Source organism: Eubalaena glacialis, chromosome 2, assembly GCF_028564815.1.
Source record: "Eubalaena glacialis isolate mEubGla1 chromosome 2, mEubGla1.1.hap2.+ XY, whole genome shotgun sequence".
Taxonomy (NCBI): Eukaryota; Metazoa; Chordata; class Mammalia; order Artiodactyla; family Balaenidae; genus Eubalaena; species Eubalaena glacialis.
The window spans coordinates 40,239,736-40,254,549 of record NC_083717.1 but is presented as its reverse complement, the minus strand read 5'-3'; the positions used below and the strand labels follow the sequence as shown (position 1 = coordinate 40,254,549).

The 14,814-nt window shown below is 48.7% G+C and overlaps 1 protein-coding gene across 4 annotated transcripts in view; it reads right to left on the bottom strand.

The window, feature by feature from the left end:
- NTRK3 (neurotrophic receptor tyrosine kinase 3) overlaps nt 1-14,814 on the bottom strand; it is a 373,167-nt gene that overhangs the window by 134,920 nt on the left and 223,433 nt on the right. For all 4 annotated transcript variants that reach the window (XM_061179966.1, XM_061179967.1, XM_061179968.1 and 1 more), the window contains exon 12: nt 11,444-11,632. In XM_061179966.1, the coding sequence (XP_061035949.1) occupies nt 11,444-11,632 (189 nt within the window). The remainder of the gene's footprint in view (nt 1-11,443; nt 11,633-14,814) is intronic.

Here is a 14,814-nt window from a genome sequence, read left to right as displayed (position 1 = left end):
TTCTCCTTAGAGACAGCTCCCTGAGATTCCAATCCTAAGTGGCAGATCTGCCTGGAAACAAGGAATGCAGTGAAATTTGGCCATGACCAGCATCTCTGGATCTGGGGGTTTAGGAAGTGTTAGAGGCACCTGCAAGAGCTTCTAGGCAGAGAATAACCAACAAAGACCCCTGATCCACTTGCATGAAGGGCACTTAGTGCTCTGCCAGAAATCCTGAAGAATGTCACCACCCTGACTCGGGGCATTCCCATGGAACTCATCCACCTCCTGTCCCTCCCAGAGGCTTGGGAAGAAATGGGACAGAGCACGTGCCAAACAGGTTCAGGCCCATCTGGGCACTCTGTCACATGAGTTATCACATCTGCTGGGGAGGCAAAAACAGAACCCCAAACCCCCGGAACAGCCCAGAATGCGATCCACTGAACATCTGCATCCAGAGAGAGATGCTAACAAGTGTACCTCAAAAATCAAGTTCGGGGGGTCCAATAAATTTGGGAAATGCTGCAGACCCAGGTGTTCTCCTACAAAATTGCAATGAACTTTACCATTAGAAGCTCTCAGAATCCCACAGTAAAACATAAAACGTATTCAATCCAGGTTTTCCCAAACTTATTTGACCATGGAACTTTTTTTTCTGAAAAACTCCCGGAGTACCATTTGGGAAATCCTGCGTTAAAGGCAGCTGGGGAGAAGACAGAAGGGCAGTTGCACTCAGGGTTTCTTGGCTAAGAGGTGAGTAGAGCTTGGGTTTTTAATTACTGACCATTAAGAAGACACCACACGGAGAAGGAGAACTTCCCAGCTCTTAGGCATATCTCCCATCTGGAGTATGACTCATGTGCTCATTCAGAGGCAATGGAGATGATGACCATTTCCTCCTGGAAAGGGCTTCTGGAAAGAGAATACTAATAGGGGCTGCCACTAACAATAGCACCCCTTGCTGTCTCTAAGGATGGTGAGGGAGGGGGGTCTTTTTTCCTGTCTTTTAGCCTCTGCCCATAAAATAGGAATTTCTATCTCCTCAAAGACACAGGAAGTAACCCCCAGCTCTTTCCCCAACCTGTGTGCTTGGTCCCTCCCTGTGAGAAGTGAGTGATTTACCTGATGGGTGAGGTGGGCAGAGTCCATCATCCCTCATCATATTCTCTTCCAGGTAGGGCTAATGCAGAAAAGGGAGACTCTTCCTGCCTACGTGGTTTTCCAAGGAGCTCCTAAGCTTTCTGACTTGCAAAAATGAGGCAGACCATGACCCTCCATGCAACCAGATAGACAACATCTGCTCTGAGACCCAACTCCTGTCTGTGCATCCCAAGTTCAAAGCTTGGGAGAGGCATCAAGAAGCCCATTTTGGCTTTACTTCTAAGCAACTTTCTTAAGTCTAGCAAGAAAGCCCAACTTTTGATTCCTATCTGATCGCTGTGTGGATTTCTCAGCTGGTTCAGAATGATCACCCTTAAAAACTCCCATCCAATTCAGATGCTTGTATCCAGTTGAAGGAAAAAAAGAGTAAAGGTCTGGGAAATCTTGAGCTGGAGAGGGTCTCTGGAGGGAAGTTAATCCTCCCACTCCTTGGAGACAAGACTGAGGCCAAAACATGTCAAGAAGACAAGTAGTACTTCAGCTCGCAGGGCTCTGGACAGAAAGGGAAGGACCCACTCCACATCTCACTCACTTTCAGCTGTTGGGTGCACCTTCCCCTGCGTTCATGTTCCCCCACGAAATGACATGACTACAGGCTGGCTGAGGGTCTTATCATTCCTCACCTCCTCCTCCACCACGGAGCACACGCTTACCCCCTAAATACTTTTTTTAAGCCAATTACCGTGTATTTACAGTGAGCTTAATTATACCTAATTACTTAATTAGCATGACTGCATGCAGCTACTAACTTTGAGTGTGTAATTATGGCGGTGAAGCACAGAACATACGAGGTCATGAGACTCAATAGGAAGGCAGGTTGTCTTGGCTCAGGGAGATGGACCAGAGTCTGTCCCTTTGGACTAGTTTGGTTACAGCTCCAAAGTACAGGCTCAGCAATTTCTAGCGTTTCAGATAATCTGGGGGAAATGCAATCACGTGATTTTTTAAATCCTGGGATAGAGAAAAGAAAGGGCAATATGCTATGCTTAGATTATGCCTAGATCTAAGGGATTTGGGAGTCAGTATCCACAGAGGTTACTCTCCAGGGACTGAAACCCTCAGGACAAGCTCAAGCATGCGGGCCCAGGACTGACTTACTGCCTTGGCTTTCAAGATAACCCATTCTGGAATCATCTAGCTTTGTCTGGAAAGAAAAGAAACTGGTAATGTGTCTGAGCGCTCCTTTCCTCCTCGGGCTCACCAAACCTAACACCACAGCCTTCTCAGGGGCCTGCTACTTATTCTAACTGGATCTGAAAATAGGATTGAAGAAAAATCCAAGGGGAACAATCCTAATTTTTGTTTGTTTAAAATGTTCTATGAAAGACTGTCTGGCAAACAGAGCCTGGAGATACCCAATCGGTGAAAAGGGCTAAGGCAAAATATCACTATTACCTTCACCAAGATTCAACCTATAGTTCCCTTAATGGGGACCATCAAGATCCAACCAGCAGACTAAAGGAAGAGATGCATCAGAACGGGCCACGCCCACATTGGTCCTAATCTCTTCACGTCACATTTAGCCAGGCCTCCCTCCTAAACCAACCAGAGAGGAGCAAACAGCAATCCCCCCACCCCCTGTAAGCCAGCCGCCACTTCAGCTCCACTCCCAGAGGAAGAGCTCCTAGCCCAGCCCTGTAACCAGATACAATTTCTTCCATCAGGCAAGTCCATCAGGACTTCGGCTAGAGAAAAACCTAGAAAGGCATATTCTGCAGTAGCAGCAGCTACGACTGCTGTCTCTGCTCCTGGTTCCGGGGTGGGTGGCCTCCCAGACAAAGGAGCCCATTCTCCATATTTCATCTGCAAGTCCATTACGCTGAGCTAAGTGGCTGGGAATAAACACCCATCATTACCCTGCGCTAAGCAATGTTTGTTAGTACAGAAGGTGACAGAAATCTATATCATGCCGATGCACTATTAATACTGCATTATGTCCACAGGCTCCGTGCTCCCCACCATAGCTGGTAAATCGGCCCTGGCAGTTCCTCTTCCAGAAAAGACAGGGTCCGTGGCTGATTGGCCCAGAAGAGGAGGAAGAGACAAGCCACTCCCTCACTCCTGATGTAGGAACCACTGGTCCCAGCTAAAGGGACACAGTTCACAGACCTACTGGTTCCAGCTTTGGTCATCTTTGTGGACGTCCTTGCCTTTTAGGCTGGTATGGTAAGGGGAGTGCATCAAGCAATTGCCCTGAGGAAAGAGAGTGAGGACAGGACCTCCAAACAGCTGCAATGTAGCCAAAGAGAGGTAAGGAAGGGTGGGTCCTTCACCCTATCCCAGGGCCCACGTCAGAGTACCTGGCACTTAATGAGAGCTCAATGGATGTTTGTTGACTGACTGAGGAATAAAGGAGAAAAGGGGGTTGGAGGGAACCAACACAGATGGGGTATCAACAGCCCAATGAGAATGACGTGCTGTGAGGGACCCCAGGACAGAGCTGCCGGCTCAGCCAGGGAGGACGAGTGACAGGCCTAAGAAAGCAGGATGTAGAGGTGACCAGCCAGGAGAGGCTGAAGGTTGAACTCACACGTAAGGTTCAAAGTGTAGAGACTCACGTGGAAAACAGAGTCCTGAAGGCCTGAAAGGAGGCCCGAAAGACCAGGGCCAGCTTGAAAATGACACATGGGGAAAGAGAAGGCAGTAGCAAGGTTTCAGGGAAACCAAAACAGAAAAGGGTTTGGATGCCCGAAGAGGTGAGGGTCACTGGGGGCTCTGGGTGGGCACCATAGAGAGTCACTGTGACAAACTGCTTTTGAGACGCTGTGAAGGCATGAGCACACTGGTCAGAAAATCAAGGCGCCAGTTCTGTAGTCAATGTGGCAATTGGCCTCAGACCAATGACAAGTTAGAAGTGAAGTATGCTCACTATAGGCCAAATAACTATCCGATGAGAATTATACCATCATCAGTTGCTGGTATAGTTTAGAGCAGAAGACATATAGATGCACACACTTGTGTGTACACACACACACATAGACACACTCGAGAAAGCACACAGAGTAGGTGGGTGTGCACTGACAAGTCCAAGAGATCCTGGGGCAGGACCTGAGCAGTGGAGGCCAGTCTAATATGAAATGAAAAGAACCTCATCTGCCTTGGTACTGCCACCTGGAAGACAGTTTGGCTGTTTCTTACAAAGCTAAACATCCTCTTACCATATGATGCAGCAATCGCGCACCTAGACATTTATGCAAATGAGTTGAAAACTTATGTCCATGCAAAACCTGCACACAAATGTTTATAGCAGCTTTATTCATAATTGCCCAAACTAGAAAGCAACTAAGATGTCTACTGTGGGTTGAGTTGTGTCCACCCACACCCCCCAAAAAAAACAGGTTGAATTCCTAACCGCCAGTACCTTAGAATGTGACCTTATTTGGAAATAGGGTCATTGCAGATGTAATTAGTTAAGTCAAGATGAGGTCATACTGGAAAAGGATGGGCCCCTAATCCAATATGGCTGGTGTTCTTGTAAGAAGAAGGCCTTGTGAAGACAGACACACAGGGAGGATGCCATGTGAGGACAGAAGGTTGGAGTGATGCAGTGGCAAGCCAAGGGATACCAGCAAACCACCAAAAGCTGAGAACAGGGAAGAAGGATTCCCCTACAGGTTGCAGAGGGAGCAGAGTCCCCTGAGACCTTGATTTTAGGCTTCCAGCCTTCAGAACGACGAGACAATACATTTCTATTGTTTGAAATCACACAGTTTGTGGTACTTTGCCACAGCAGCCCTTAGACACAAATACAATGTCCTTCAATAGCTGAATAGATAAACTGTGGTAGAGCCATACGATGAAGTATTATTCAGTGATAAAAAGAAATAAGCAATCAAGCCACGAAAAGACATGGAAGAACCTTAAATGCACATTGCTAAGTGAGAGAAGCCAATATGAGAAGGCTACATACTGTATGATTCCAGCTATAACGACATTCTGGAAAAGGCAAAACTATGAAGACAGTAAAAAAGATTAATGGTTGCCAGGGGCTGGGGAGGGGAAATGAATCTTGGACCACAGGAGAGTTTTAGGGTAGTGAACCTATTGCGTGCGATACTTAAGTGATGGATACATGACATGATGCTCTTGTAAAACCCATAGAACTGTACAACACGAAGAGTGAACCCTGCTGTAAACTATGGACTTTAGTTAATGATAATATATCAGTATTTGTTCTTCAATTGTAACAAATGTACCACACTAATGCCAGATGTTAATAATAGGGGAGATTTTGGTGGGGGAAGTGTGAAGGGGTAAATGGGAACACTCTGTACTTCCTGCTTAACTGTTCTGTAAACCTAAACCTGCTCTAAAATTTTTTTAAAAATTAAGAAACTGACTTATCCCCAGGGACAAGTATTTCCTTATCTGAAGGCAACCATGGTCCCTTGGGAACTTGATTTTAGGGAAGAATTCAGAAAAGAGGATAAGTCCCAACAGCCAGACCAAGGCTGACCCAGCTTCATGACTACAGGGACCTTCAGCCAAGGTTCTCTTCCCCATAGGGCTGTCCTTATCCTGGAAACAGGGAGAACATCGAACCTCCACAATACAGCATTCCTCAAAAGCCAGCTTCCCTGAGTCCAGGAGGTGGAGAGTAAATGCTTGTGGACCACTGGAATCCTAGGCAATGTGATCTGACAGGGAAAGGATGCGTCCTGCAGTCAGTAGGTCTGGGTTTTCATCTCAGGTTCTCTCTTAACAGCTGTATGATCTGGGACAAGTCCCTTAAGCTCACTGAGCCTCAGTTTCTTTATCTATAAAATGGGTATATCAGCCTCTCCCTCAGAGAGTGGGCGAAAGATTGCATGAAGTAAAAAATGGAAAGCCCAGCCCAGGGCTTGGTCCAGAGGAGGCTGTTGATGCAGATCAACGACCTTTCCCTTGGTCTGTGACATCTCTCGAGAGCCTGCGCCTGGAATGAAGACACACTCACCAAGCAACATCTGACACATGGTTGGTTGGTATCTTCTTCAACCCTAGTCCCATGCTGTGTTTCCACAGACAATGAAGACTGGTAACACAGGGGACTTCCCTGGTGGTCCAGTGGTAAAGAATCCGCCTTCCAACGCAGGGGATGCAGGTTCGATCCCTGGTCGGGGAACTAAGATCCCACATGTCGCGGGGCAACTAAGCCCGAGCGCCACAACTACTGAGCTCGCGCACCTCAACGAGAGAAGAAAAAACCTGCACGCCACAACTAGAGAGAAGCCCGTGCGCCGCAACTAGAGAAAAGGCCGCACGCCGCAATGAAAGATCCCACGTGCTGCAACTAAGACCAGATGCAGCCAGAAATAAAAATAAATAAGTAAATAAATAAAGGAAAAATTAAAAAAAAAAAAAGACTGGTGACACATAAGAGCTACTTCTTGGAATAAGTTCAAAGTCAGGTTTGGGAAACAGGACCCACATCTTTGAGAAGGGACGGAACAACCTAAGATTTCACTCAAAATCATGCAAGACTACTGTGCATGGCTTTTCCTCTAAGCCGTGGGTTCCCAGGAGGGAAAGGTCACTTTGCAATAGGATGGGCCTAGGAAGAACTCACAGGTGGTTGGAAGTGAGCCAGATGCCCAGTGATGAGTAGGTACAGGAAGGAAGAAAAGGGAGTGAGGGGATGGGGGGAGGGAGATGGGCATTTCAAGCGGGAATTACACTGTGGTAACAGTCGGAGGTGTGAGCTTGGAGGGAGACCTGGAAAGAAGTGACTAGGTAGGGGCAGAGGCTGGTGAATCAGCAGCAGAAAGGAGCAAGGTGAAGACACGAGGCCCCGGGAGTGGCCCCAAGGGGGCAGAGGGTCCCACCCTGCATCTTGGAGATCAGCCCCGGTGGCAGTAAGCCCCTGAGGGTAGGGACCATGCATGCCTTGTTCCCCATTGTTTCCAGAGCCAAAAGGAAGGCCTGACACAAACCCTCAATGAATATTTATTGAATAGATGAAAGGGAGAAAAATCAGCACTGCGAGAATGACTCAAATGCTAACGAAGAGGAGGGACCCAAAGGAATATGCTCAAGTTTTACCAAGAGAACTCAGGGGTTCCTGGGGAAACAGAGCTACGAGGCAGGGAACGTGAAGAGGTATAGTGCTGAGTGGAAGGGGACAATGTCTGAAAGGGGAGGTGAGAGCAAAGGATGGCTGGCCAGGGTCAGGGAGAGTCCCTGACCACAGGCCTACCAGGAGGGGAGAGGTCAAAGGGAGGGGTGGGGAGCTGGGAACGCTGACGCTGGGAAGATGGAGCACCCCCTCTGAGACAGAAACAACCTGAGAATAAAGGCAGACAGCCTGGCCTGGGGACAGAGGGCAGGAGGGGAGGGTGACACGGGTTAGCACCCCCAGCTGGCCTCTGCTCTCTCAACCAAGAGGCAAAGTTGTCCTCTGAGAATGGTTTTGGGAAAAGGGGATGAACAGAGAACCCCAGGGCCTTGAACAGAGCCAAGCAGCCTTCCAACCGAGCAACGGGCAAGAGCCAAAGCATGACTCCTAACACAGCCGCCTGCAGTCCAGCCCAGCACAGGCACCACAACTGCAGCCCAGCGCAGTCACAAGGGGGACAAAAGTCACCTAGTGCCCAACTTGGCTACAAACAGCTTGAAACTTCTCCCCAGTGACCCACCTAGGCCGGCCCCTTGCTGTCTCATTCAGAAGGACCTAGCCTCAAATTGGCTGTGTGACATGGAGGGCTGTACTGGTTTCCTGATGCTTTTGAGCATCAGGGGGCTTTAAATAAATAATGAGGGTGGCCTCACTAGACTGCAGATTCTATATCCAACCCTGAAGAGCAGCATCTTTATTCAGCTCTTCCAGCACCCCTGGAAAGGCCGAATAAATTTAGAATAAAGACAATGCCAAATGCGGAGCACTCGGGCACACAGGTGAGGGGCTGCAAGCATCTGATAATGGATGGTACTAGGTGAGCTCTAAACATCCTTGCAGCCCTGACACACTAGGAAAAATGCTATGGACCAGACTGAAGACAGATAGAAAGTGAGAAGCCAGGAGAGGAGCAGCGTCTTAATCACTCCAGCCAGAAAGGTCCCACCACTTATGATAAACACGTGTGTAAAGAAAGAAAAGCACTTCTGTGCTAAATCCATCACCGGAGGACTTGCGGAAATGAGGCCTAAATTCAGGTAGCTAATGTCCCTGCGATTTCTCCCCACAGTCCGCGTTGTTAAATGGGACGAGGAAGGGACTCAGATGGGAGACCCCCGCCCCGGGGCCCCAAGATATGAGCATTTCTCCTCCCTTAATCCCCTGCTTCTTGCCGTCCCCCACCAAAGGAGTGACCCAAGCCCCGTCTGCAGCATCATAAACGTTCACTGCTTATTTATCCGCCAAGGCGCATGTGGTTTTAATTATTTATGATAGTGTTTCATCGCACATGGGGATGTGTCTTGGAGTCCCTTCCCTTGACTGATGAAGCCTTTGTAATCAGAGACCTGCTGCTTCCCAGCCGGTAAATCTCAGCGAGGAGAGGGCCAGGCGCTCCCTTCCAGGACTGTGTGAGTCAGCCATGGATTCACAGAGGGAGGATTAGCTAAATCCGGTTACAAGGCTCCTGCACGTTGTTTGTCCTCGCCACACATGTTTTCTGAAAACAATCAAGAGCCATCCGCTGTCTACTGACAGGACAAAACGTATCGCTTCCCTGAAAAGGGCATCATCTTCCCTAATATCAGAGGGTTTGGATAAGCTGGATTCATCCGGGGATTTTGCTCTGATGTCTTGTTTGTTCCCTACTCCCTCAAGTCTTGTCACTAAACCTGCTTCCTCTCTGTCTCCACTGATCCCTTCCTGTGTACACAGAAGTGCTGTCTGGACGTAGAAAGGCTGCCTGCTTTGAGTCACAAACACAAGGAGCTGTGGAGACGCTTCTCCTCTGCACCGTTTCCCAGGGCAACAGCTCCTTGGCTGGGTGCTGGGTCCTGACATCAAAGGACACTCAGAACCCACCGGTCTCTCCACGGTGTCCACTTATTCTGATGGCCCAGAGGGATCTTCCTCCCCACATGCCAGGTTCGCCCCATCTGGAAACTATGCCACCACCTGGTATCAGGAGCCCATGGGACCCTACTCTATCCCAGGGCCCAGAGCTTCCACTACAGGGAACAAAGCCCATCCTCATTTTTCCCGGATTCTGTCTTTACGAATTCACCTACTTGCTACAATTTATGTGCAACCCCAGAACACACACACACAGCGCTTTCACAGTCATTCACAAACATTCGAGAAGTGGTGACCAATTTGAGTCACCCCACATGCACATTCCCAGCTGAGGTTAAAAAGCCATGCTCTGCTTTCTCGTTTCAGCTCTCATACTGTAAACAAGTGTCCTTCTCGTGGTCTATCCAATGCCACCTTTTTTGCATATTTGTGCTTTTCGTGGGTGAGATCCCAGTTTAAAGCAGCCCCCAAGCATAGTGCTGAAGCTCTGTCTAGTGTTCCTATGAGTGAGAAGGCTGCGATGTGCCTTACGGAGAAAAAAGGTGTGTTTGATAAGCTTTGTTCAGGCATGAGTCATACTGCTGTTGGCCACTATGAGTTCAATGTTAAGGAACCAACAGTATGTATTAAGGTGTCTTTAAAAAGAAGCACACATAATACAGGTTATGTCTTGATCAGCTGATAAAAGTGTTGTGACCAGATGCTTGCACGAACCTAACCCTGGATTTCCCCTAGGAACAATGGTCCAGTGTTCGCTAATTTAGTGGTCAAAGTGACTTTACAGAATACTCGGAATAACGAGAATCAGTTGTATATTCAACAGCAATGCCAAGCCTCTATTCAAATACCAACATCACTCTAGAAAGCTCAGCAGCGCCAAGCCTGGACCGAGCTTGGACCCATGCTACCATCACAGAAGGGCTTTCCTCCCAGCCTCACCGAGGTCAGTCCAGGATGACCCTGATCTGAGGTGAGAGCTTTAGCCAGAGTAGAACCATTCTTTGCACTATCTTCCCCACTGTTTATCTGAAATGCAGGTATCCTTCTTCCCTTGCCCAGCCCTGGTCCAGAACCCAAGTACCCTTCCTCTAACTGATGGGGGAGTCTGATAAACACTGAGACAGATTCTGGAGGACATCAAGGTTGGGAGACAAATGATGACCTTATCCTGATTCTAGCCCAGTCCCTCCCACTGTGGCAATCCTCTCACTAAAAAACAGAGCCAGAAACACAGAAGCAAAGGTGGATGGGGTGGCTGAATGCCCACTCTGCTATAAGATGGACCAGTGGGAGCTGCAAGAGTTCTGTGAGCTACAAAGAGTGTAGCCCAAGTGTAGAGAGCCCCGCCAGGAGGGAGAGCAAGACCAGAGGCATTTCTTCCTAGGCTGACCTGGGACCAGCTGACCAGACGAAGAGAACAGATTGGCAGAAGCCTACGGGCAGGGAAGGGGGACTCACAGCCTCCCAGAACCTCGGGTTTCCTGTCTGTAGATGAGGCCTTAACCTACCCCATCCCTTCTGTCCCTTCTAGCTCTAGGGCACTCTCCAGGGGTCTCTGTTCCCTCTCCTGACACAGCTGCCTGTTTCCTGGGAGCAGGAACAGTGGGAGGGGAGGGGTGTGCACTGTAGTCGCTGAGCCTAGACTGAGCCTGGGGACACAGCAAGGGAAGCAGCTGCTGGATGGAGGGCCAAGCCACAGAGGCACCAGGAATGGGGAGAGGCCCTAGCAGACTCAGCAGAAATACAAAGGGAGGGGCTGAACCACCAGGAGGGAAGAGAGATTAGGAAGCAGGTGCCCTGAGCCCTCTGATCTGAAGGAGACATCTGTAGCAGGGAGGGGAAGGGTCCTAGCACCGGGGCCATGATCTGATTCTCAGAACGTGCACTTCGGGGCACTGGAGGGGCAGCTAGAGAGATGTTTCCATTCGAAAGGTACTCACCGCCCTTCGCTCCCTTCCCCTCTAGTGGAGGCTGGGGCAGCGGGGTCTGACGACCTCAGGGGCTGTTGTCTGGACAGAGTCAGGTTACATTTCCTGAATACACAGGCCAGGTCCACAGGTACAACCAGCCGTGTCTGTGCCCCCTGCCTTACTGGGAGCACCTCTCCAGGTGGGGCTGGGCCTCCTGCCTCCAGGCTGCTCCCCCACCCCCCCGCCCCGAGCCCGCTCTGCCCAGGGGACTCTGTCCCAGTGGTGTCCCCTCGCCCAGGCTATTCTTCAAGTTTTGAAACAAAGAGGGAGGGTCTCTTAGAGAGTGGGAGGTTAGCAGGTGGTAGGTCACCCCAGAACCCCAGCTAGTGGTCTATCGTCATGCCACCCTCCCTCCCCAGAAGGGACAACATTCTACTGTGGTACTCACATGTGTCTGGCTTGTGGCAGTTGTGTCCCTGACGGAAGTACTGGGGGTTCTCAATGACCGGGATGCGAGTCATGCCGATGACCACTGTGTCCGGCCCGGCATCCAGAGACGAGGGCGTGGTGATGCCATGGTTGATGTGATGCAGCGGGCTGGCTGAGTCCTCCTCGCCACTGATGACAGCCACGGGACCTGCACACACCAGGAGAGACACAGGACCCTGGTGAAGTCACATCCAGCCAGTGCCCAGCCCTGCCCACAGACCTTTTCACTATTTTTCCCACTACATTTTCCATAGGAGCAAAATCCACTGGAAGAGTATTCCCTGAATGCTCTGGATTCTGAATTGAGAATAACCCCTTAATTCTCTTTCATGAGAGCGAGAAAAATCTACCTCATCACACCATGGAAACAGCTGCAAAATAAGAGTGAATCTAAATGATTATGACATGAAGTATTCCCACTTTCCCCAAATCCAAATTAGTTCAAAATAATTAAAAGTTCAAATAAGTTTCTTTGCTTATATAACAACCACAGGATTTTAAAAATGACCTAGCGGTAGTATGCAGCCTGTCCCTTGTCTCTTCAAGAGCTTTCAAAACTACTGATGCTGGGTCCCACCCTCAAAGATTCTGATTCAGTTGGTCTGGGGATGCAACTTGGGCATCAGGATTTAAAAGCTCCCTTGTGAGTCCCAAGTCCAGCTAAGATCTGGAACCTCTCTTTAGGGCCTTGGAGGCTGAGAACCTTTCCAGAGTGGCCATCAGATGCCCACAGGAGTATGAAGTAACTTTCCCTGGATTCTGCTATCAACCCTCCCCGGCCCACAGACAGATAAGCCCAATGTGGGCTTGGATCTAACTCCGGCCAGCTTTCACAAGCGACAGCACTCAGGCTGCAATACTATTAGCCTACAGACAGCTAGGCCAGCTGACTCACTCTTGAAAGTTCCATATTTGCCCCAATGGCTTCAGAGAACACCATCTGCATCCTCACCAACCCTAACGCCACCATATTCTAACCCAAAGAAGAAAACCAGCAAATAAGGTGATTTGCGAACACAAGTTGAGAAAGATGATTAATGCTGCTGTCTTGGTAGAGAAATGATTCTGTTTGGTGGTGTGATTCTCCCATAAGTACAAATAAAACTCCTGTAAAGTGAATTAGCTGTGACTGTTTGTGGCTTTCTACAAGTGGCATTTTAAATGGTTGTTTTGCAAGACACATGGTCCCAAGACAAAGCACCTGCTGTGATTTGGTTTTGCAGCTTTTGAACAATATTTCCACGGCAGAAATCCACTTACATCTTACTGAAGTTTATGGGGAGAATATTTCCCATCAAATAGCAAGGCGAAGCGCCAATGAGGCAGAACTAAATGGAGGATGGGTAAATGCAAACTGAGGACGCTGAATTCTACTCCGTCAGCACAGACAGGCTTATTTCAATCCACAACAAATGTCTGACTGTGCTTGGAGACCATGTGAAAAAGTAGCAGTAAGGGGTTGCCCAAATACTCGCAGGCATCACATGCCTTGCAAAAAGAGGCCAGTTCTCGAAAATACCTTGTAAACTTTTTTGAAACACTTCACAGTGATTTCCAGTTAAACATGGAATGCTGAACACTGGTCTTTAGCCTCCTCACCCCAAAAGCTATTAACATACAAAGGAATTAAAGAAATATTGGTGCACAAAGAGGAAGAGGGGAGACAAGAGGAAATGAGATATTTCAACAACGTTTTGGAAGATGAGAAGCCAAAGGAGGAAAAGCTCGCTTACAGAGAGGAGGAAGATAGGGAAGAAAGGACCACCAGGTCTGTGTCAGGGAATCATGACAGGAAGTCAGTTCTGCTGGGGAGACCCAGTACTTGAAGGGTCAGGGGACCAAGGAAGGCTGCAGTGAGGCTCGGGGCTGGAACAAGTCACCCCGGCCATCACCTCACCCCCATCCATCAGAGTCTGGTGGTTTCATCCCAGAGAAATTGAACCTGAAACGTTCAGGGGAGGGCTGGGGTGAAGCACGAGGCAGAACTCCTTCTTCTTGCTCCTAAAACAACAGAAACGGGACTTCCCTCGTGGTCCAGTGGTTAAGAATCCTCCTTCCAACACAGGGGATGTGGGTTCGATCCCTAGTCAGGGAACTAAGATCCCACATGCCGTGGGGCAACTAAGCCCCCGCACTCTAGAGCCCACGCGCCACAACTACTGAGCCCATGTGCTCTGGTGCCTGCTTGCCGCAACTAGAGAAGCCCACGTGCCACAAGGAAGAGCCTGCACAATGCAACGAAAGATCCCGCATGCCGCGATGAAGATCCCGCGTGCCGCAACTAAGACCTGATGCAGCCAAATAAATAAATAAATATTTAAAAAATAATAAATAAAACAACAGAAACCAGGAACAACACTGCTTACCCAGCCATCTCACCCTCGGTCTTGCCTCAAATACCGCCACCCCAGAGGAGATTAGAGAATGCTTCTCTGGAGAAACTAAATGCCTTAGAATGGACTTCTGGAGAGTGACATGTGAGGGTCTCCCAAGGAAGTCAAGCTTACATGGCAGTCATGCCTTAGTGAAGCAGAACAGTTGACAAGCCCCACCGTGCACACAAAGCAGGATCTTATTAGCTTTCTGGTGTTCAATTCCTAAATATGAAGAAACAGTCCAGGATCACCAGACACTTCAGCAAAGCTTCAGCATGAAAGAGGGGCACAAGACACACAATCAGGGACCTGCAGGAAGCAGAGGCAATTCAGGGAGCAGAAGACTTTTTAAAAAATATCTTCAGAAAGATAAATGAAGACATTGCATCCAGAAAACAAGATGATACTTAAAATACGACCAATTAGAAGGTAAGAAAGAATCCTGGAGAATTGTGATCATCAAAATTTGAAAGTCATAGAAGAATGGAAGATAAGTCAAGAAAATGTCCCAGAAAGTCAAACAAAAAGGAAAAAGGTGGTAAATAGGAAAGAAAAGATATGAAAATTAAAGACTCGATCTAGAGATCCAACATCTGATTAAAAGGAGACAGAGAAGGAGACAGACAGAGAGGGAGAGGGACAGAAAGAGAAAGATGAAAGGTCAAAATAAAAAAATATGGAAAAATTTGCCCAAAATATTATCTATGCAGTTCCCAGAACAATTAACACATACACGAGAGCATGCATGCATGTGCATGCGTGCACACGGGTACATATACACACACACACACACACACACACATATCAAGACACAAAGTTATGAAATGCCAGAACCATGAGGATAAAGAGAAGATGCTAGGGCTTCCCTGGTGGTGCAGTGGTTGAGAATCTGCCTGCCAATGCAGGGGACACGGGTTCGAGCCCTGGTCTGGGAAGATCCCACATGCCGTGGAGC